The sequence below is a fragment of the Micromesistius poutassou genome (assembly GCF_964030765.1).
Source record: "Micromesistius poutassou genome assembly, chromosome: 21".
NCBI classification, from domain to species: Eukaryota; Metazoa; Chordata; class Actinopteri; order Gadiformes; family Gadidae; genus Micromesistius; species Micromesistius poutassou.
This window is the reverse complement of record NC_140291.1, coordinates 11,700,179-11,722,144: the sequence shown is the minus strand read 5'-3', so window position 1 is coordinate 11,722,144 and position 21,966 is coordinate 11,700,179. Positions and strand designations below refer to the sequence as shown.

Sequence of the window (21,966 nt, the reverse complement as noted above, 5' to 3'; positions counted from 1 at the left end):
GTAGTGTCGTTCCCATTCAGGGGTGAGGTTGATGTCTTTGTGGCATTCATTTCTTAGGGTCTGGTTAGGGTTCACGCTTGACTTTGTCAGGCAAACCAAAGATTGCAAACAACAAGCGCCTCGCGGCCTATTGGACAGTGACCCCGGGGGAAACTCACAATGCTTTCTTATTTCGGACGATGATAATGGGGCGTCGACGACTTTGTGCGACCTTTGTACGACCTTTGGTATTCAGACAAAAATAAATGCACCCCATTTCTACCACATGGGCCCTGAATAATTGATAAAACGACAGTGTTTTTGAGCGGCCACAGTGCTTTATATATCGTCTGACCGTATATCGAAGGGTGCTTTCACCTCCCGGTTGCCCCGCATCTGACCGAGGCTAATTTAGGCAAAGTTAATGTATATGGCTGTACATTATTATTATGAAATGATTTATCTAAAGCAAACTGAACCAGAATTCACTTTGAAGCGAACCGAGACCCCTGTTTTAAAGTAGAGTAGTAGTTCTTTTTGGAATAAGCGTCACACAGACGAAAACAAACCACTCATACGGGGGTACCAAGCCAGGGTCTGATTCAACGGACCAAACAGCTCAGGTGCGAAAGCAGCCTTAGACAGGAGGGTTTAGGGGGTTAGAGGGATTGTGCTTTGTGGGGATGTGAAACATTTGAGCCGTTCAATGGACTTGAGGGCTATACTAAAATATAATCGACAGGGTTCAGTGGAGATGAAATTCATCCACTGAAATGGACGTGACGTAGGACACAATAACATGCCCTTGTCAAAACACCCAGAATTCTATCTGTTTCTGTTCGTATATTTGTTTTCTTTATGTTTTAAAGTGCCATACTTTAAGCTAGTATTATCCACATCATCATCATCATCATCATCATTTATGCATTTTGTGTAATTAATGTGTATCTTTCGGCACTATGAAGTGCATCGCAGCTCATTGTGAAGGCAAGTCAAACTGGTGGCTGGAAAACAAAAACTCCCGTGTGGCCATTTCTCTCATGTCTGGGCGGTGCTACATCGCCCTCTGCTGGTCAACTCACGGAAGTGCAGTTGCTGGCGGCGGAGATGCAGCGCTTGTCGTCACACCACTGGCAGCCGTTGGAGTTGGCCGTGCAGCTGGCGCAGTCTGAGAAGCGGTAGCACCGCTCGTCCACAGAGGCTGGAGGGAGAGGACCAAGATGGAGGGTTAAGAAATCGATATGAATTGTTGTAGCAGGTAAACCGAAAGATGGAGGAAGACAGAGTACAAGATGGGGGGGGGGGGGGGGGGGGGGGGGGGGGGGAGAGGGTGAGAGAACACAGGAGAGCCAGCACACGTGTGTCAGTCAGTCAGTCAGTCAGTCAGTCAGTCAGTCAGTCAGTCAGTCAGTCAGTCAGTCTGCGAGAGCTGCATTTCACCATGTCGTATTTAGTTGCCATTTTAAGTAACAAGGGTTAGGCTTAGCTGTAATGAGAGACAAACAAAAGACTAACTGACTCCAATTTGATTTGAATGATCCCCGTCCTCAAGCACACAGCTGCTGCTGTCTGCTTAGACAAAGAGGAGGACAGCGGTACCTATTTAACATTTAGCATTACGGTAGAATTCTACTGCTTCGGGTTGCTTCAAGACAAAAAAACCTTGCTCTTTTCAGACAGCTGATGCTTTGAACGCACTTATGTAACCCGTGAAGGTTGCCTGGTGACCAGGGACCACAGACAGACCGATAGACAGACACACAGACACACACACTTTCTCACTCCCACCACCCTCTTGCACCTCCCCCATTCTCGGCTGTGAGAGATAAAGAACAATAGAGAACCAGATCTATCTATCTATATATATCTATATACACCGGTATATATATTTATATATAGATGTAAATAGATGCAGTGTTTTCCCTGGCATGGAGCAGCAGGGCTGCTGCTGTCACACGTCAACGTCAACTAGCTAACAACGTCAGGTGAAGTCGATACCCAAACAGCTGTAGATAATGTGATGTTCACGTTGAGCATTGTTGTAACTTTGTAATGTTACTGTACACATGACAGTGTTTCCTACAGAATCTGATTGTACTTGTGGTAGCTGACAGGGGTGGTGGTGGTGGGGGGGGGGGGGGGTGAAAGAGTTTTTTTGTTATATTTTTTGTTATATATTTAATATTGGACATTCAGTAGTTATTCTCACTCTAAATGACAGCGGTGTTACGCAGTGAATGGAGTCCTGTCTAGTGGTGTATTCCTGCCCAGGAGAGGGGCAGCGGCACTCCTCTCTATAGAGCCGTCATTTGGTCAATACTTCTACACAATAGGCGATCCACAAAGCACCCTTCACTAAACAAATTGCCCTACCAAAATACAATTAACCTTAGACGTTTCAGGAAGTTCCCAATGGATTTAAATGGTCGTGTAGAAGTGTATCCCACTACATGACTGGAAAAAAACTGCAATGGAGCTTTGGTGTGTGGGCGTAACGCATGGACTCCAGATAATACCGGTTCAATGGACTTGACATAGACTGGATATGATGCGGCTCCAACTGACTATTCAGATGGGTGCATTGGTGGAACCTTTGCGGTCATTTTTTCACACCAAAATAAGCAGCGACAAATAAATACACTCGTGCTCTTTGAGGTGTATGCCGAGATGTATTAGACTAGTGATTAAAATAAAACATTGCTGGGGGCTATTGACCAAGCGGCCCAACAATTATAGTACAATTATACGGGAACACACACACAGAAATATATATAGTATATATCCACACACATACTAGTTCGTATGGGCCCCCCTCCCTCTCCTCACCAGCTTTAGCAGGGCAGAAGGCCGCTCTGCTCAGGCTCCCGGGGGCCATGCTAGGCTCCCAGGGGTCGCAGCGGCCCTGGCCCCAGACGCAGCGCAGCCCGGGGCCCGCCGCCTGGCAGGTGTCGGGGGCCAGGAAGGCCTGGCAGCTGGGGGGCCGGTAGACAAGCAGGTCGTTGAGCAGGACTCCAGAGAAACCCCCGAACACGTACATGGAGCTGGAAGGGAGAGAGAGGGGGGGCGCACACACACACACACACACACACACACACACACACACACACACACACACACACACACACACACACACACACACACACACACACACACAATCGTTAATCACTTTTTTATTGACTACGGCCGCAAAGTCTATTGCTCCGATTGGCTGGCTCTCAATGCTTAGCCAGGATTTTTTTCAACCACCAACCTATTCTCTCTCACGCATACGTGTATGTACGCGAGCACACAGTCACACACGCACACGCACGCACGCACACGTGCGCGTTGGTTTGCGGTGAAATGTCATCGGATTAAATGTATGACCCAAGGTTATGGAAATTATTTGCCATTTTTCCATAATAATTGATCCATTGTTCCACACGATAATGGAGGCAGTATCTAAATATTTATGTATGCGGTCTCTGTTTATATCTCTCCTCCATTTTCTCGTCCGCCGCTCGGCCGATCGACTTCCCACTTGGTGATTTACTATCACCAGAAGAACACACTGCGTAGTGTATTGAGACGGGAGCTAAATTAACTGCTATACCGGTGAACGGCATGCTGGGTAGAATTTGCTCTCCGTCGCTACAGAGCAGTACATTCAAGAACAGGTGAAGAAAGAGAGGCCAGAGATGTTAGGTTGTAGCAAAGTCTTGCATGTTTGCCATTTTGTTTGGCTTAACTAAAAGCCTGCTCTCAAATAGCTAGCTGTGAGCAATGACAGCAACCAGTTGATTATCCCACGTTCACTATTCAGTAAACCGTTGCTGTGATCCACTTCACACTCGGCGGGTAAGATGCTGAGGACCAAAGGAAGAGCAGTGTTAAGTGTTGAGTGTTTTTTTGAATGAGCAGCCCTCGAGAAAGATGCAAGCAGCATTACTGGAGACCAAGCAATCGGACGGTTCTGAACAGGCGCGTAGGCGAGAACGGGAAAGAGGGAGAGAATGGGGTAGGATGAGTAAAAGGGGAGACGGGGGAGTGACACGGGAGGAGGAGGAGGAGCAGAGACTCACCCGTTGCTGACTACGGCGGTGTGTCCGAAGCGGGGGAGGTCTCGGTGGAGGTCCGGCTTGGGGAGGTGGGACCACTCGTCACAGGCTGGGAGGAGGAGGAGTAGGGAGGAGGTGACGGAGGCAGCGGGAGGAGGAGGAGAGTCATTGAAAGAACCATGAAGACACAGTCAAGTATTCTTTGTCGCACACTTTGAGGCTGTCCGATCAACAAACGAGCCCACGCGGCCCTGATCTCCTCATTACCTAACGTGATTCAAGAACCTCTTAGCGGGGAGGGGTGGGGGTATAGCGTGGGCTTGTGAGGCCCTTCAAGACTGTAACTGTGATAAAGAGCTGAGCAAAGATACACCTGACATGACATGCTCACAGAAAAATGTCAAAGTGTATCCTGATTTATTCACCGGTCACCATGGAGACAAACCATTTGCATGCTGCAAAAATAATATAATAAGATTACCAGCACAAAAGCATCAACTATTGATGGTTTTATGGATTTAGCTGTCGACGGTATTGTGGACCAGGTATACTTAGATATTCTATGTGTTATTGATTAACCTTTTCATCACTAGGACCATTTCAGAAAAGTAACATTCCCAAATTAAATAGAGTATATCTCCACGACTGCAACTACAACTACAATGTAAATTTACCAATGAAAACCATGTTTGGTTGCAAAACAGTGTGCAGAAATCCGTCTATGATGGTTTTATACGATCAAAAGCAATTGTGTTTGTTCTTGTTAATTCTTTGGCTTATAGTTTGGCGAGAGACAAAGATTGCTTTTGCTGTGCATTTGCACAGGTATGAAATACAACTCTTTTTGTTACATACATGTTACATTAAGTTTCCTTATTTCGATTGGGGCGGAATGGTCTGTTGTTTAACAATGGTTATGTTAGACTAAAAGTAATAATCTTTCTAGGGGTGTCTCGCGTGACCGCTTTGTCATGTGTTTAAATGCCTTAAAACATCTTTGCAATTTGGGTGGGGGGGGCTTTACAGGTCATACCGGGATGAAGAGGTTAACGGAACGGGCATTGGCGAAGCTCGATGGAATTCATTTTTTAATTGCTGAAGCAGTTGCCAAGGCGAGGCGACGCGCGGCCCCTACCAATGTCGTAGGCCAGGAAGTCGGCAGAGAAGCACTTGGCACCGTTGCTGAGTGACGTGTCGTTGTGCGTGTTGCCGCCAAAAACCATCAGGGTCCCGCCCACCAGCACCGCCGAGTGGAAGTAGCGAGGATACCCACTCTCCTTCAGGATGAACCTGGACACACACACACACACACACACACACACACACACACACACACACACACACACACACACACACACACACACACACACACACACACACACACACACACACACACACACACACACACATTGTTTGATTGATACATAACATCTCATGTTATGAAAAACATGATGAATATGTATGTATGTATGCATGCATGCATGCATGTATATACACATGTAGCTGTGCGTGCGTGCGTGCGTGCGTGCGTGCGTGCGTGCGTGTCCTCACCAGGTGCGCGTGTTGACCTCGTAGCGGTACAGCTCGTCCACCAGGCCGTACTTGTTGGCGGGGAGGGTCTTGTAGCCGCCGTGCACGAACACGCTGTTGCTGCCGGGGTCCAGGGTGCTGCTGTGGCCGTAAGCGCCCTGGGCCACCGCCCCCCGCGTCTCCGGGAGAGACCAGGTATTGGACCCTGGGGGGGGGGGGGGGGAGAAGGAGGTGGTATTTAAAACACACATGGACGGTTAGTCTGCAGTGAGCCACAAGGTCCGTGTAGCCTTGCACGGTTCACATGACCGTCGGTTTATGAACGAGCGTGTGAAGAGGTGAGCGTGAGGTGAAAGACATTGAGGGGCCGATTGATAGAAAAGTGCTTCTATGTGGATGGGGGAGAAGAAATGAAAGAACACTTTCATGTATTGCCAGGATGGCTGAAACGTCGAAAAAGCAAGCCTTGATGTTAGCTCAGTGCAGACTACAGAAGTGCGCTAGAGTGTATACGCCAGGGGTGAATTTTGCATCAATTATGTTCTGCTCTGTTCACGTTGATATAAAGAATAAGGCTGGACCTGTAGAACCAAACCACATCAAAGATAAGAATACTAAATAAACATGGCAAGGTTCCTGCCAATTCCCGTCCCTGCTATATAAATGCAACATCATATATATTATACTGCATACTTTGTGTATAAACACATGTAACAAATTAATGGTAGGTCTCCGGGGTACATCAAGGAATGATAAATAAAACATTCAACTAAACAAACACACCTTAACAAACACCCACGTTTTGGTCCCAGGGAGTCAACAGAGACACACGTTACACACACAGGAAATGAACACTACAGATACAGATAGTGTGATCATCAGATTCACCAAAAACTCATAATGTTCTCTCTCACACACACACACACACACACACACACACACACACACACACACACACACACACACACACACACACACACACACACACACACACACACACACACACACACACACACACACACACACACAGAGACTGACAGACGATAGGTGGGTGATATTTGAAGAAATAGTCTTTTCTGTCCATGTTTATCTAAAGCTTAGTCATGGCAGTAATAGCTACAGTACCCGTACTAGAACACAAGGGGTCACCGGTGAGCATGTCAGTATCTATTTGTTTTTGTTTTTTATTAGTGGAGCATTTCTCCTACCCTGCACTCATCATTAATGCCTATCCCATAATTATACATCCATCATGGCGGTGTGTCACTAACTGTGGAGGCAAGTTACATCGTATTCTTTTTGATAAAAAGGGTTTAAGGACAATACCGTATTTAGCACATTGAGGCCCCTTTCTGGGTTGTCTAGGATGAAATAGAGTGGTTGACACCTAAATTTTGACTATTGGTCCTGTCTCGGGTATTTGGCTCATTTAGAATCACCCCTGCCCGCTTCAGAATGGCTGGCTACGGGCATTCACAAACCTGTCCGTCTCAATGGGATATACAAAATGCCAAATAAAACAGGACAGAAACTTTATTCCGCTACGATACTTGAATGGATCAACAATGAACACCACTAACCACTCGGTGAGTTGCACATTTCTGAAAATTAACGTTTAGGGTTGTTTTAAGGACAGGTTTGTGAATGCCCGTCGCCTAGCGCCCGACGTTAGCCTTGCGCCCGACAGCCTGGCCTAGCGCCCGACGTTAGCCTAGCGCCCGACGTTAGCCTAGCGCCCCCCCTAGCGCCACGTTAGCACTCACGGATGTTGTACTCCTGCACGCTGCTGACGTAGCTGTAGATGGGCGAGTAGCCAAACAGCACCACCATGACGACCTCGCCGCCCTCCGTGGTCACGCAGTGGGCGGAGTGGCCCTCCACGGCGTAGATCTGCTGGCCGGGGGCCGTGGGGGCCAGGACGAGGGTCCGGCGCTGCCAGGTCCGGCTGGCCACGCTGAACACCCACAGCTCGTCCGTCACGTTGCCTAGGCCCGTCTCCAGGCGCCCGCCGAACATGTAGATGTCCCCCTGCGACAGGGGGGGGGGGGGAGAGAGAGGGCACCGCCTTAGCATATCCACAACGGGGTCTCGAAGGGGTCAGTCGGCCGAGCGTGGAACGATTAACACTGTCGGGGGTTGATGATCTGCAGGAGTTAATCCCACCGACGGCACACGTGTTCAGTATTGTGACACCCCCCCCCCCCCCCCCCCCCCCAGGGCGGTTGTTAAAGCACATAACCCCATCCCCTAACTGTCATTGCTCCTAGTGCATTATGGGTAGCGCTCGTGGGTTACCTGGCACGCTGCGACCGAGTGGCCGTATCGGGGCTGTGGGCCGCTGTTGATGGGAACCGTGTTCCATACGCCACTCTCCAGGTTGTAGCTGTGGAAACAGGAAGTACCCTCGTTAAAACGGCATGTCGTACACACGCGCGCACACACACACACACACACACAGCTTTTCGTGGCGTCGACGTGCTGAGAAATCTGCCACATATTGTGAGTGCACTTCCTGTTAACGTGGAACATGTCGGGGAGTGGTTCTCCGTAGCGCCGCAGTGCTAGTTCCTACACAGAGGTATTCGTTTGTTGTTGCCGCCTGGGTATGGGCCTAAAGGGGCCAGGGAGACCGGATTGTTCATTTATGAGTTCCTGCTGGATTCATTTTCAAAGCTGTACAGGCACTTTGAGGTGTGGACAACAAAGGCGACATTGAGGGGAACTCAAATAATTGGCGACTAAAGATATGTATCCACTTCTGTTAGAAAAGCGGACCACCCGACAATTTGAGTGGAAACGGAGGTTCAGACGCCATTGAGTTAATTAAAATCATCGTATCTCTATCGTTAATGACAACTTCTATTATTCACATTATTAAAATAAAAAAGGTACAAGTCGTGGAAATATGCTCTCAAACCCATTGTGTCATCTACACGCTGACTTTAGCTTTTAATCACCGATATTGCAATTGTAAAGTAATCATGGTAAAAAGGAAGGAAAAGATATTACAAAAATTATATTTTTTTGAATATAAAATATGATATTAGTCTAAATCAGCTTGTTTCACCGAATCCAAAGAGGCGAGGCTCAGACATTCCAACCAATCGCAAGCCTGATCTGCTAACCCTCACCCATGATGAGTTACTGAAGAACACAAAACAAACAAACAGTCCCACTCACTTGAGGACCATCTGGAAGGAGCTGTAGTTGAAGGTGTAGCCGCCCACCACCCACATGACCTTGTCCTGCACCACGGCCTGGTGGGAGGCTCGCGCCAGGGACGTCCCGAAGGGCTTGACGCTGGGCATCACCCAGAAGGACTCTGTGGACGGGACCGTCAGGGAGCAGTCCGGACCTACACAGAGACAGAGACATATCTGATATGTGTATATGTTTTGTATTTAGCGTTTTAGCTTTTGACCTCTTTATTGTTCACCAGCTACATTTGGCCATGTGAATGTTTGATTCGCATGCCAATAAAGCTTCTTTGTATTTAATTAAATTGAGAGACAGAGACAGAGAGACTCAGAGACAGACACAGAGACAGAGAGAGAGAGAAACACAGATACAGAGAGAGAGAAACACAGAGACAGAGAGACATAGACACAGAGACACACAGAGACTCAGAGAGAGAGGGACAGAGAGAGACACAGAGACAGAGGCACAGAGTGAGAGAAACACAGAGACAGAGAGAGACAGAGAGAGAGAGAGACACAGAGAGAGAGGGACAGAGAGAGACACAGAGATAGAGGCACAGAGTGAGAGAAACACAGAGACAGAGAGAGACAGAGAGAGAGAGAGACACAGAGAGAGAGGGACAGAGAGAGACACAGAGACAGAGGCACAGAGTGAGAGAAACACAGAGACAGAGAGAAACAGAGAGAGAGAGAGACAGAGAGAGAGAGAGGGACAGAGAGACACAGAGACAGTGAGGGAAAGACAGAGAGAGACACAGAGAAAAACACAGAGACAGAGAGACATAGACACAGAGACACACAGAGACACAGAGAGAGAGGGACAGAGACAGAGGCACAGAGTGAGAGAAACACAGAGACAGAGAGAAACACAGAGACAGAGAGAGAGAGACACAGAGACAGAGAGACACATAGAGAGAGGGACACAGAGACACAGAGACAGGGAGGGAAAGACAGAGAGAGACCAGACCAGACTAGTTAGACTAGTGGGATCGGTGGTCTGGGATGAGCGTCCTCCATTGGTCCAACTTGGAGACCACAGATGGTACACGTACACGTTTAGTTTTTTGGGGGGCGGAAACGGAGTTGATGGCGAGTTTCGATGCATTGGCACATGAAGCCGTACTCTTAGATTAGAAACCAGCCAGAGTGACGCGGCCCCTTTAACAACATTCCACTTCACCGCGTCCGAAAACAACCAGCATACAAAATAATGACATCATTTATTAGTGCAAGCGGTGAGTTGAGGAGGTTGGGAGGTGAAGCTCTGCGATTGCTTTCGCTCGGACCGAGCCAGGGCACTGGAGCCATCCGTCAGCCCAGCGCCAACGGGTTACAAGCGCTCCACAGTGGCCTAAGATTGGTTCTTTGTACATTGAGAACAATCTATGTACCAGTTTTGTTTTAGGGCATGTTTGAAATCCAGTACAAAACGTTGCTCCAAACTATTCATGAGTGAGATAGGAATTGTTTTAGGAACATAAGAAATGTACACATAATGGACTCAAAATGTACTTGAAGGGCTTAGAGATGAATAATTAAAGCTGAGGAACGAATGCTTCCACCACAGGGCGATGTGGTTCATTCACAATTCATGCTTCCCTTTTACAAAATGATTCATTACTCTGAAAGAATCTGAAAGAAGTAGCCTGTTTAGACGGTTGTTAAAGGATGTAATGGCTTAAATTATGGGATGGGGAGGGAGTTTCAGCACATTTCATCAATATTACATCCTCTTCAACCTCTATAAGGGGACAAGAACAGCCCGTTCAGAAAGAACACAAACAAACACGGGGACCAGATGAGGACAGAACGGTTGTGTGTTCAGGGTTTTCATACGAACACAACGGAACAAATCGAATGGAGTCAAGAGCTCCAGTAGGACGTTTACACACACGCACGCACACGCACACACACACACACACACACACACACACACACACACACACACACACAAGTGTGCCCTTGGGCAGGGCACCTCAGCAGCACCACTGCCTACTTTAGTTTAACAGCTCGGCCCAAATGTCTCAATGAGGGCGCCTCGGTACAGGTACGAGGGTTAGAGTTACTACGTCACATTTAGTTATTTAGCAGATGCCGTCACCCCAAGTGTCGCACAGTGAATTCAAACACTCCTCCTTAAGAGGGTTCGCTCGAGGCTGCACAATTTGGGCATCGAACCCGGTACTCTGGCAGCATCCAGCCCCCCGTGCGGTCCATCCAGTACGGGGAGGAGGGAACTGAAGTGCAGGAAACACAGAGAGCAGCGATGCAGGGCTGACTAGTGGACGGTGTCCAGTGGCCAGGGAGTTTGATTCCCAGACGAAAGGTTACGCATTTGATCCCCGGCGTCTACATGTAGGATACCCAACCTCCACCTGGCTCCTTCCTGCAAGTCACTTTGGATAATAAAAAAAATCTATTCATTATGCTGTCCAAAAGAAACCATGGTATGGATTCTTAGTAGATTGATAATTGGGTTGTGGTGGGGTTCTGAAAAGTCCTGTTTTCTGTAGCCTGCGAGCCACCAAGGCTTTTGAGATGGGCCAAAGTGGGCCAAAAAAAACAATTCAAAGCAAAGGGTAGAAACCCGACCCACTGGACGTCCTCTCCTCTAAAAAGGACAGGACTTTGCACATCAGCCAACGACATGGAGCCCCATCTGCCGATCAGCCAACCCCAGTCCACAGCCATTTCCATGTGAGTCATCCAACCGACTCCACACACACACGCACGCACACGCACGCACGCACGCACGCACGCACGCACACACACACCTGCTGGAGGAAGAAGCGCTCAAAGAAAGTCTGTTTGCCGCAGCTTTGTGATAAAATGGTTATGTCTACGCTATTCTATACATTCTGTTACCATTGAATATAAAAATTTCTAATTTCTCTTTTAAATGATTTATCATCTTTTAATGACTGTCATTCCAATGTTTTTAATTACAATTCAGTGAAGCAGGATTCCTGCTTCTGTAAAGCACTATGAATGCACCACCACTGCTGATGTCTGTCTATTAAAACTGCATCACAGAGTAGCCTCAGACTCCAGCATTGTGGACGCACCCTGTGCTCCTAAACCACATCTCCTTCCTTCTGTGCTTCAACCCGTGCTCCCATCCCCTCTTGACTATGGAGTCCATGAAGACACAAAAAACACACAAAATCAATGTTTTTTTAAAGCCACAAAAACTTAAATAGGAAAATACATTTTCAAAGAAAAGGAAAAAAAAAAAAACCTGTATAAAATCGTATAAAATTGTGTCGTCCATATTCGTCCGTATTTCAAATAGAAACAGCACCATGTGACAAAAAAAACACAAAAACACAACAAACCGTTGTTACGTACGCCCCGGACCGGGCCCTTCCTACCTTGCCAGCTGTCATTGCAGACGCACAGCTTCTCGCCGGTGAGGTCGCAGTAGCCGCGGTCGGGGCTGCCGCAGTTGTTGCGGCAGTACGGGATGTCGCAGGCCTCGCCCTTCCAGTACTTGTCGCACTCGCAGTACACGCGGCTGGAGATGGAGTTCCCCGTGGTGCACTTGCCGTGGCCCGAGCAGTTGTTGGGGCACGAGTTGATGCTGGGGGGGGACAGGTGGGGGGGGCGGGGGGCAGACCCACACGGTGAGCTTACTGTGGATCTGGGTCTGTTTTGTTGGTTTGCCCCATTTCTTAACCCATTAATACTTTACACTTTTTTAATATAACACATTTATAAGTTATATTGTTTATACCGTCTGTTCTGTTTGTCTTTTCTTTATCGTTTACTTTAGCGTCTATTTTTTATTGAATTGTATTTTATCCAGTGTTTTCCACTGCTGCTGGGTTGTTAACAAAGGAATTTCCACTCCGGGGGGGTTAATAAAGTTGGTATCTATCTATTCATCTTTTTATTATCATCAGGACTACATACGCAGCGAAATTTCCTGATGTTGGATGAACCATCTTATCTCATGGAGCAAAACATACAAAGGGTATTGGGTCTTTGTATTTTGTACATTCATTCTGCCCTTCCTACATTCTACATTTGTCCATATTGAGGTTTCACAATGAGCAGTTAATTGACAAATACCGTCACCAACTTTCATTAAAACAAAATAATTAAAATCGACCCAAAATAGCACTGAGAGCCAGAGCCTGACCCTGTAATACTATCAAGCCATTGCAGCAGACACTTTCCCCTTTGGGCTGGCCGTCAAACAACCTCAGCACTACAAGGCAACCCTTCCCACAGTGTAGCTGCAAGTGGTTGTTATGGCGCAGGCCTGGCGCAGCACCACCGCCGTGACTAACCCTGTTGTTACACTGCTGTTGACGATGATGCTGACCAACGTCACGCACGCACAGCAGCGTATCATTACAGACCTCACTCCTGAAACGCACGACAGTCCTTCGAACAAAACGGCCTAGGGCGGGGCGGGGCGGGGCGACTCACGAGTAAAAGATCTCAAAGCCGGTGAGGTTGTAGGCCGCGTCGCTGAAGAAGTACAGGAGGGCGTAGCCCGACGTGGTCTCCACCTCCGGCACCGTCTCGTTCCCCCTCACCTCTGGGACGATGAGGCCACTGGGGGGGAGGAAGACAGGGTGCACCTCGTTAAACACAAAACGCCACCCGCGTCAGGGTTAACCCACAGCTGTCTGTCGGCGCAGCGCCTAAGCAAACCAGCCGATTACCTACACCAACGAATTCACAAATTCACTGTCGTATGACGACGCGATCATGTCAGCATCTTCATCGAATATGACATGAAAATATAGATAAGATATACTGCAAGGCAGTACGGCAATCTAAAGTGGGGAGGGCTAAGCAGACTCGGCGGTCCAAGTCACCGTGGGTGGGTCTCGTGGTGTAAGCAATGCCGTTGCTTCACTATTCCCTTGTTCAGTTCACACCGCTCAACTGGGGCTGCGGGCTGTCCCATTCGTTCCCCGCTGAAGTTCATCTTATTACTGAGCGTGAATATAGAGTAAACATATACAGCTTGTTTGAGGCTTTTTTTTTTCCATTTTTTAATTTACTGTGGAAGAGCAATCGGCCGCCAATGTTTTAAGTTGTCATATAATAATAATTATTTTATATTACCCGTGGTTAATAGCCTGTGTAAGCTTAAAGCAATTAATGTAGGTCTATTAGCATGTGCTGCAGGCTACAGCATGATGTAAGGTATCATTTGAATGTAATTTGTTGAATATGGCTTAGTCATCCGTCAGGTATCAGAAAGATGGATGACTATAATAATAGGACTCTGTTTTAGGTTTTAGAGTGTGTATATTCAAAACCTTGCTCTCTTCTGATCTCTTTCCAACTCCCGAATCTTGCCTACAGCAAGATAGTTTGTTTTGTTTATTTTACTGCACATTAACACACGTTTATTATTTTTTCGTCTTCGGCTGAGCAACTGTGACTAACTATTACCTTCGAGAACGATAACATTTTACGAAACTGAATCTTACCCCTGTGCATGAATAAAGCACAGCAATTGAAATATTGTTTGATGATGATCAACACCTCAAGATGTGTTAGCTGTAGCATTAGTTGACGGTGGTGATTTGCAGTGTTTGAAAATTAAAGTGCATCAGGTATAACATATTTTTAGCTAAGCGCAAATTAAGACTTAAACACTGAAATAGAAATAAAATGTCATCAACGACACATACTGAGCCATCGAATTCGCTCGTGGCAATGGCGTGTGTTTTACTAGATGTGGGCACCATTTATGCGTTTTTTCACATACAGTTTTACATTGCTCTTTGAAATTAGCAACACACACACACACACACACGTCAAAATCACAGATCAAACATCAACATTTGCTCAGATGGCCAGAACAGACATATAAAAACCTCTTGTAATGAACATTGTTAGCCATGTGAAGTACCCCTCTATTACCAATAATCATTACTTCCCAATGTTTACAAAATCGAATTAGCACAACAAGGTAACGTGGGTAACACACACACACATGAAGAAACATACCTGAAAACAGCGACCAGAGAGGCGTAAACTGAGTCTCCATCGTAAACGTACATATGGTCCCAGCTACACTCTGTGGCAAAGTGATTGAAGCGCAACCTAAGAACAGAGTTTGGACTGCGGAATGACAACAAGACAAGGAGGGAAACAAACAAAAACAGTTAAAGAATGGAATCTTTGATTAAAAAAATATTAAATTACAAATCTTTCATTTCATTTCGCTAACAACATTGTTTCGTGAGGTGAAGCTCGCTTTCGAACTTGGCACCAGACACCCAACCTTCTCAAACCCAAACTGTCATTCAAAATATCAACATTTAACACTGGGGATTGGCATGGTAGATTCAACACGGTTCAGCTGAGCAACGGCTTGCATTCATGCATTGCGTCAATGCTTTCACAACACAGCTGTTGTCAGGCTAGGAGGACAGACGGAAGGTGCCTCAGTACTCACTAGCCCTCGATGAGCCAGGTGCACTTGGTCTTGAACTTGTAGTTGATGGGACCGTCTGTCAGGTATCCCGAGGGCTCGGTTAACCTAGACAAAGCAGACAGAAGAAAGGACAACAGTTATCGTGGTTCAGCCAGGCAGATAATCTGAAGTTAAATATTAATGCTGGTGGTCAAAGTTCACATTTTCTTAGGGTTAAACTGTATAATTTTTTTTTTCATTGTTGCAAAACAAAAAACAAATGGTAGAACTGGCTGTCGGCAGAGTTTTGAAGTTACATGTAAAACTGACTGCTCAGCTCTTAAAAGGGGAGTGAAAAAACAGTCTTGTGTTTACGGAATTGTGCAATTGAAGTAACATTGGACAGCACTAAGGAATCCGGGAGGAGAGCATGGAGCTCCTGAGGGATTTCAGTTCATTTGTTTTGCTAATTATACTAACTTGGATTGCTGAATGCCCTCTACTCAGACCTTGTGACGCAGCCACAGAAACTGAATCATTGTAAAGTATAAAGTTCAGGTCCGCCTGTTAGGGTAACTAGCATGTTGTGTCATTTAGCATGTTAGGAATACTTAGTTTGCAAGGGTACCTAGCATCTTGGGGTAATGAGCCAATAGGGTACCTAGCTAATAGCGTACCTAACATCTCTGTTCCGGCCCTGGCTATCACAGTGTTTTAGTGGAATGCACAAGTTCACGACCATATTAGCATGTGCACATATTGTGTTTAGTGCATGCAGGGTAGGGCACAGCTTCCCTCTGCTTGCCCTGGCCATATGCACATGTGCATAGGTCGCCTTGAGGCAAATTAATGAAACAACAGGGAACCTTCAACTTTTGAGATGCTTGGGCAAATTGTATTTTTTTAATTCATTAGAATATATAAGAAAGGATGCCATGCCCTGCTGTTAAAAAAAACATGCATGCAACGTAACATAACGTATAAGGGACAAAGTTGTGAGATTGTTGCAGCCCAAGTCGTAAGTCGTAAGTAAAGAGCTTTATTCTTTGTTTCCCATGTCTACTATTCTCTTAGCAGCGGCATAACATACAAAGCAAGAGAAATACACCTTACATATAATCAGCTTTCCATGAGAACCTTTGGCAAAACCATGGGGATAACTTTTCATACAAATAATTTTTATTATGTAATAAAACATCTGTTAATTGGTCATTTAGTAACCCCCGATTTGTTGCAATTGTGAATGCTATAATATTCCTATTATTGTTAACTTTAGTGAATTAAATGTGAAATGTTGGTCATATTTAGTTCATCTGCAGTTTGACTTGGTTTGTGGATCAGATTAATGTGATGACAAATTTAAGAAAGTGATAATTACAGTGTATAGGAAACTCTGGTAAGCTTTAATTGATAACAGTTGTGTATGGAGATGCCAAAGATGCCATCAAGCCACTGAACTCCCTGCACGTCACTCATGTGGACTTGCAGAGCTCTAGCTGGGACACGGTTGACAGCAAGAGCTGTGCACATGGACTGTGGCAAAAAGGTGTTATATTCTTTATATATTCTTATATTCTTTTATATTATTGTTACCCTTCATTACAATAAATGAGTTTATTCTGAGTTGTGTTGTCAATACAGTGTGACGAATTTCCACCACAAACTTGGCGTCATGGAGGACTGACTGACTGACTGCCTGCCTGATCCTCTCCATTGGGGTGGATCCTACTCATCCTCCCCAGAGGATTGGTAGGGACCGACTGGGGTCGGTGGTTGGCAGTCCCGACACTGGAATCACCCAAAATGGATGGTAAGACAATTCTGAACACATTTTGACTTTAAACGTATTAAATATTTTTGTAAGGGAAATTAGACTGTCTGGAACAACGGGTTTGTGAGACGAATACTATTGAAGGACGTCAGGGACTTCTAAATCATACAGGGTACGATAGAATATCTTTCAACCAAGGTTTAGTAGAAACCAGGAGTAGTGTCAACGGATATTACGTCCCCCGGCATCAGGGATTGCTGCGTGGACGCCCACTTTCGGATCCACTCATCGGTCCATGTGTGCCTTGACTACAGCATTACAGCTTCAATGTAGGCCACAATAATTGTATTACAAATCAATACTACGTAATCGGCCAATCCCTTGTTGGTATAATTTTGCAAGCAGTTGGTCAAATAATTATTTGAAAACCTGAAAATATTAGAAAGTCTACCTTGAAAGGAAAACCCAACCCCCTTCCTACACCTAGAAATAATGCTTTCACAATTTCTCTTACTGGGACAGGGCTGCTGTAAACACCCCTTCAATTCCCTTTCAACAAGCAGAGAACAGGTGTGTCACAGCCAGACTATGAACTGATTATTATGTGTGTGTGAAATTGTAATTATGGTTTGTTAGGTAATACCAGATAGTATTGTATTTGTGATTCATTTAGACATCATTCGTCTTAAGCTAGAATACGGTTATTTTTAGGTATGAGGTTTGAGATGGTTAAGTATGAGGTTAGAGATGGTTGGGTTTAGGTGTGTTGGGGTAAGGATCTGGTGTGAAGCAGCACTTCTTCGAGGTGCACCTGTGTGCACAGTAACCCTTCTTGTTTACGCACGCATCGCTGGTCAGGTGGAGACATGGGGCTGCAGCCAATCACTGCTCACGATGGAAGTGTGAGGTGGTAAGGAGACACCCTGAAAGGAACACGAGGTCATCTCTGGGTCACATCCTGTTTAGAAAGACAGGTCCTTTACCAGGTCCAATTATCAGGTGAGCAGGTCTGCGATTAGCCTAGCCTGCATGCCTCCATTTAACCAAAATATCCCTGGACGCAATTGGATAACCCTTTAAACAATCAGAGGAACAAAAAAACGTGGGACACATCAGCGGCAGCCATCTTGGTTGTTTTTGCCTCTACGGCGTTCCCATTGGGTCCTCCTCTGTACAGCCATCGTATCAAAATTATTAGACAAAGGGTTGCGATTGGCTGACCTGGGCCAGGTTTTCTGGAAATCTGTCTGGCCAGACAAATATTCCGGAGCAAATGATACATGAGCTTGCAGATTTGATTGGTTCTCAGGCGAGAAATCGACATTGTTGTTTACTATTTCATCATTTAGCCAGTGCGGTCATCCACCCTTCGGCAAACCAAAGACCCTGACCACTGACTAGACTGCTCAGCAAACCCAACTGCACCGCACACTCAAATTGCACATTGTATTTAGTTTTGCTCTTGGAAACCAAAGCCAGTGGATTTCTCATGCCTTGCTCGTCCAATTTCCACTCATTGTGTCACCCGAAGTCTATCTACATCTTGGTATTCCCCTTCAAAACTGTCTTGTGGCGTGTCTCCAGAATTATTACCTAAGAGACATCAGGAGGGGGAAACAATAGGAATCTTACGGAATTTGATGAGGTCATGGATTGAACCAAACGTGTGTAGGGTGGGGTGAGGAGGGGGAAGTGACTACTTTCACAGCAGAGGAGGTATATTTCCCAGCCAGGACTTTGCAACATCCAGCGATTAGTCAACAGTTAACTCCCCAGAGTGTCTCAAAGGTACTGTTAAAGATTAGCTTCAATCCTAGCTACAAATTTGGCCAAGCAGTTTGTTGGTCCATAACCTTAACAAAAAAAAATATTCTTGAGTGTAAATCAGACAATTTTTTATGATAAGGTAAAATTCTTTCTCCATAATAGTTGTTAGGCTTTGGTTCTCTGGCACATTTGACTACTACTTCAGGCTTAGGAGTGTGTTATTCACATTCCCAGGTGGGGAAAGCAGATGTTTCTGTTCTAATCTCTCAATCAGATCAACCAAAGACCGGCTGACTCTTTTAATGGGAGAAAACTCAATTTAAAATTTGATTTATTCCCTTATAAGGTCTTATAACTGTATCTGGTTACATTGAGAGAGATAGTTAGGCAACCGAAGCAGTCTGTGCACTACGCAGATAAACAAACAAACGGTAAGCAAAGTCTGCTAGTCAAATGGAAGTCACAAACTAAAGAGAAGAGAGATTTTACACACACACACACACACACACACACACACACACACACACACACACACACACACACACACACACACACACACACACACACACACACACACACACACACACACACACACACACACACACACACACTTTACTAGTGTAAGTAATTACTAGTGTAGCGAGGGGAACTGAACACTACCCACAAATGGTAGTAGGCCCATTCCACTCTGGTTCACACATGAGTGCACGACCCACATATGGGATGGGTTAGGGAAATGACAGAGTAAAATCAAAGGAGGAGGCCAACAGTCGATGAAGAACTGTATTTCTTCGACTCAAGGTATACGATTTCAACTCTGCCACAAGGGGCCTCTCGATCAAAACAATACCAAAAGACAGTTTGATGACTCAGGATCAGCGCTTGAACACGGGAGTTGTTGTCTTCACCACCATTGCCGGTGAAAATCTCTGATGTGACTCAGGCAGCAACCAGAAGAGAGGCAGAAAATCATGTCCCTGGACGAGTTCATGGATTGAAGATTTATTGACGTTACGTTTGGTCACGTTATGTCATTCCATTCTAAAGAAATTGCTCCAAGTAACATAACGTTAACTAGCAGACAACTGTATATAATGTTATGTTATGGTATAATAATGTAATGTTATTCCCAGCGCTGTTGTCCATGGTCAAAACAACCTACTTTATGATTCTACTTGTGGGTGAAGCTGACAGGGCAGGGGGAGGGGGGGTTAAGTTAACCAGTAGAACGATATTGGTTATTTAACAGATAGGCATGCTCTGAATTACAGGGCTCTGACGACTTTCGTCTTTGTGTCCTGTGTGTCTCGCAGTGTATTTCTGCCCACGAGACAGTCGTGCAGCAGCACAATAGCGGGATTTCAAAGTAGGCGACTACCCTAAACATTAGCCTTACTAAAATGCAATTAAACTGGAGACACAAGTCACAAGTTTCAAAATGAGCCCAATGGATTGCAATAGCTGTTTAGATTAGAAGTGTATACCGCCAGCTAATAGTCAAAAGCAGTTAAAGAACTGCATGGCCATTGGAGGTCCGGTGTGGAATACAGGTTAAACTGACCTATTGTAGACTGTAAATAATACAGATCAAACTGAAACATTTTAGCTGACTTTAAAAACATTTAAAAAGGATGAATAATGATTCGGGTAGCTGTCTACTCTGTGTGGAAAAGCCAACAACATCCTTCCTCCAGCGCATGATCATGTTTTGTTTCAGAGTGTGCGTGGAGAGAGGCTATTCACAGATTGTCCATCGCCTGTTTTTGGTGAGAGGGAGGGAATCAATGCACAGATCTAGAATGAAATACGATTTTATTTATTTTAAAAGGGGAAAAAGTCAATGTATGGGAAACAGTATCGATCACGGGTTGCGTCGTTCTGTCGGACTGAAAAATAACCCGTCCAAGTAAAGTCTGTGTGGGAAACATTGCATTAGCTTGGTGGCTGGCATGAGCCACTTGTCAAAGTATCACGCCGTTTTAAGCAAATTAAACATAATTTAAATAGATTAGGTCTCTACTGGAATACAGTTTTTCCCCTGAAGTTAGGGGTAAAGGGCATATGACCACTGACACGCGACAAAATGTGAACATTGAACATTTGAACATTGTTGGAAACAATTGGGACATTGCAAGTACACAACTCAACAGCATACGTGACATATGTTTACTCATTTTAAGATATAGTTGATAGCGGACACGTAACATATATATTCCTTAAAAACGCCAGTCTCCTGAACTAGTGGTACTCACTTGAACCGTCCTTGGCAGTGTTGACACTGGTCCCCGACCCATCCCCGGTCGCAGACGCACGACCCGTTGATGCACTTCCCAGACAGACAGCTCTTGTCGCACTGCTTGGCCGGAGAGGCGTCACACAGGAGGACACAAAAGGAGAGGATGTACACCACCAGGAGCACGTTGACAGTCCGCAGACCGTCCTGACTGACCAGTCTACGGCCCTGTTGGAAGAGTTCCCTCACATGTTGCTGTTGATCCATCGTTTGTGTTTTGATTGAGAGCCAGTGGAGGTCTGGAGAGACCTGGAGGGAGAGGAAAAAAGGCCCGGGGGGACCCACACCGTGCCAACTCAGGTTGTTTCAATTAAGATCCGCTTAACCATGGAAGTCCTGCATTTCTGTGCGTATGCATACTTTGATCCAGGATTAAAGTTGGGTGTGAGGATTTTGAAGGGGAAATAAATTAAAAAGCATCACAAAACATTGGTCTTCTTGGTTCAGATGCGTTGGCTTGGCGACTGGGATTTGATCCCACTGGCTTGAGACACAAACAGGATAACCATCGATCAGGGCTGTCCAAGGAGCACACAGTGCACTGTAAATTGACTGCATTTGCTGCCCTATCTCCCTTACTTCTGGTGGGTCCTGTCCAGCGGAACCTGATGTTTCTACCTTACTTCTACTAGGTCCAGTCCAGGGTAATCTGATGTTACTACCTTACTTCTACTAGGTCCAGTCCAGGGTAATCTGATGTTTCTACCTTACTTCTACTAGGTCCGGTCCAGGGTAACCTGGTGTTTCTACCTTGCTTCTAGTGGATCCTGCCCAGCGGAACCTGATGTTTCTACCTTACTTCTGGTGGGTCCTGTCCAGGGTGACCTGATGTTTCTACCTTACTTCTGGTGGGTCCTGTCCAGGGTAACCTGATGTTTCTACCTTACTTCTGGTGGGTCCTGTCCAGGGTAACCTGATGTTTCTACCTTACTTCTGGTGGGTCCTGTCCAGGGTAACCTGGTGTTCATGCATTGATTCAGGTCAGTCTCCTCGACACTGCCCTTTCT

General features: G+C 45.9%; 1 protein-coding gene across 4 annotated transcripts in view; it reads right to left on the bottom strand.

The window, feature by feature from the left end:
- The window catches only part of atrnl1b (attractin-like 1b), an 87,143-nt gene that overhangs the window by 64,547 nt on the left and 630 nt on the right, over window positions 1–21,966 (bottom strand). For all 4 annotated transcript variants that reach the window (XM_084485378.1, XM_084485379.1, XM_084485380.1 and 1 more), the window contains exons 1-13: window positions 20,919–21,966; window positions 15,171–15,254; window positions 14,720–14,833; window positions 13,178–13,306; window positions 12,115–12,323; window positions 8,727–8,901; window positions 7,842–7,929; window positions 7,310–7,574; window positions 5,568–5,751; window positions 5,152–5,306; window positions 4,041–4,125; window positions 2,806–3,020; window positions 1,062–1,180 (exon numbers count right to left, since the gene is read on the bottom strand). The exon at window positions 20,919–21,966 is cut by the window's right edge. In XM_084485378.1, the coding sequence (XP_084341504.1) occupies window positions 1,062–1,180; window positions 2,806–3,020; window positions 4,041–4,125; window positions 5,152–5,306; window positions 5,568–5,751; window positions 7,310–7,574; window positions 7,842–7,929; window positions 8,727–8,901; window positions 12,115–12,323; window positions 13,178–13,306; window positions 14,720–14,833; window positions 15,171–15,254; window positions 20,919–21,166 (2,070 nt within the window). In that variant the 5' untranslated portion in view covers window positions 21,167–21,966. The remainder of the gene's footprint in view (window positions 1–1,061; window positions 1,181–2,805; window positions 3,021–4,040; window positions 4,126–5,151; window positions 5,307–5,567; window positions 5,752–7,309; window positions 7,575–7,841; window positions 7,930–8,726; window positions 8,902–12,114; window positions 12,324–13,177; window positions 13,307–14,719; window positions 14,834–15,170; window positions 15,255–20,918) is intronic.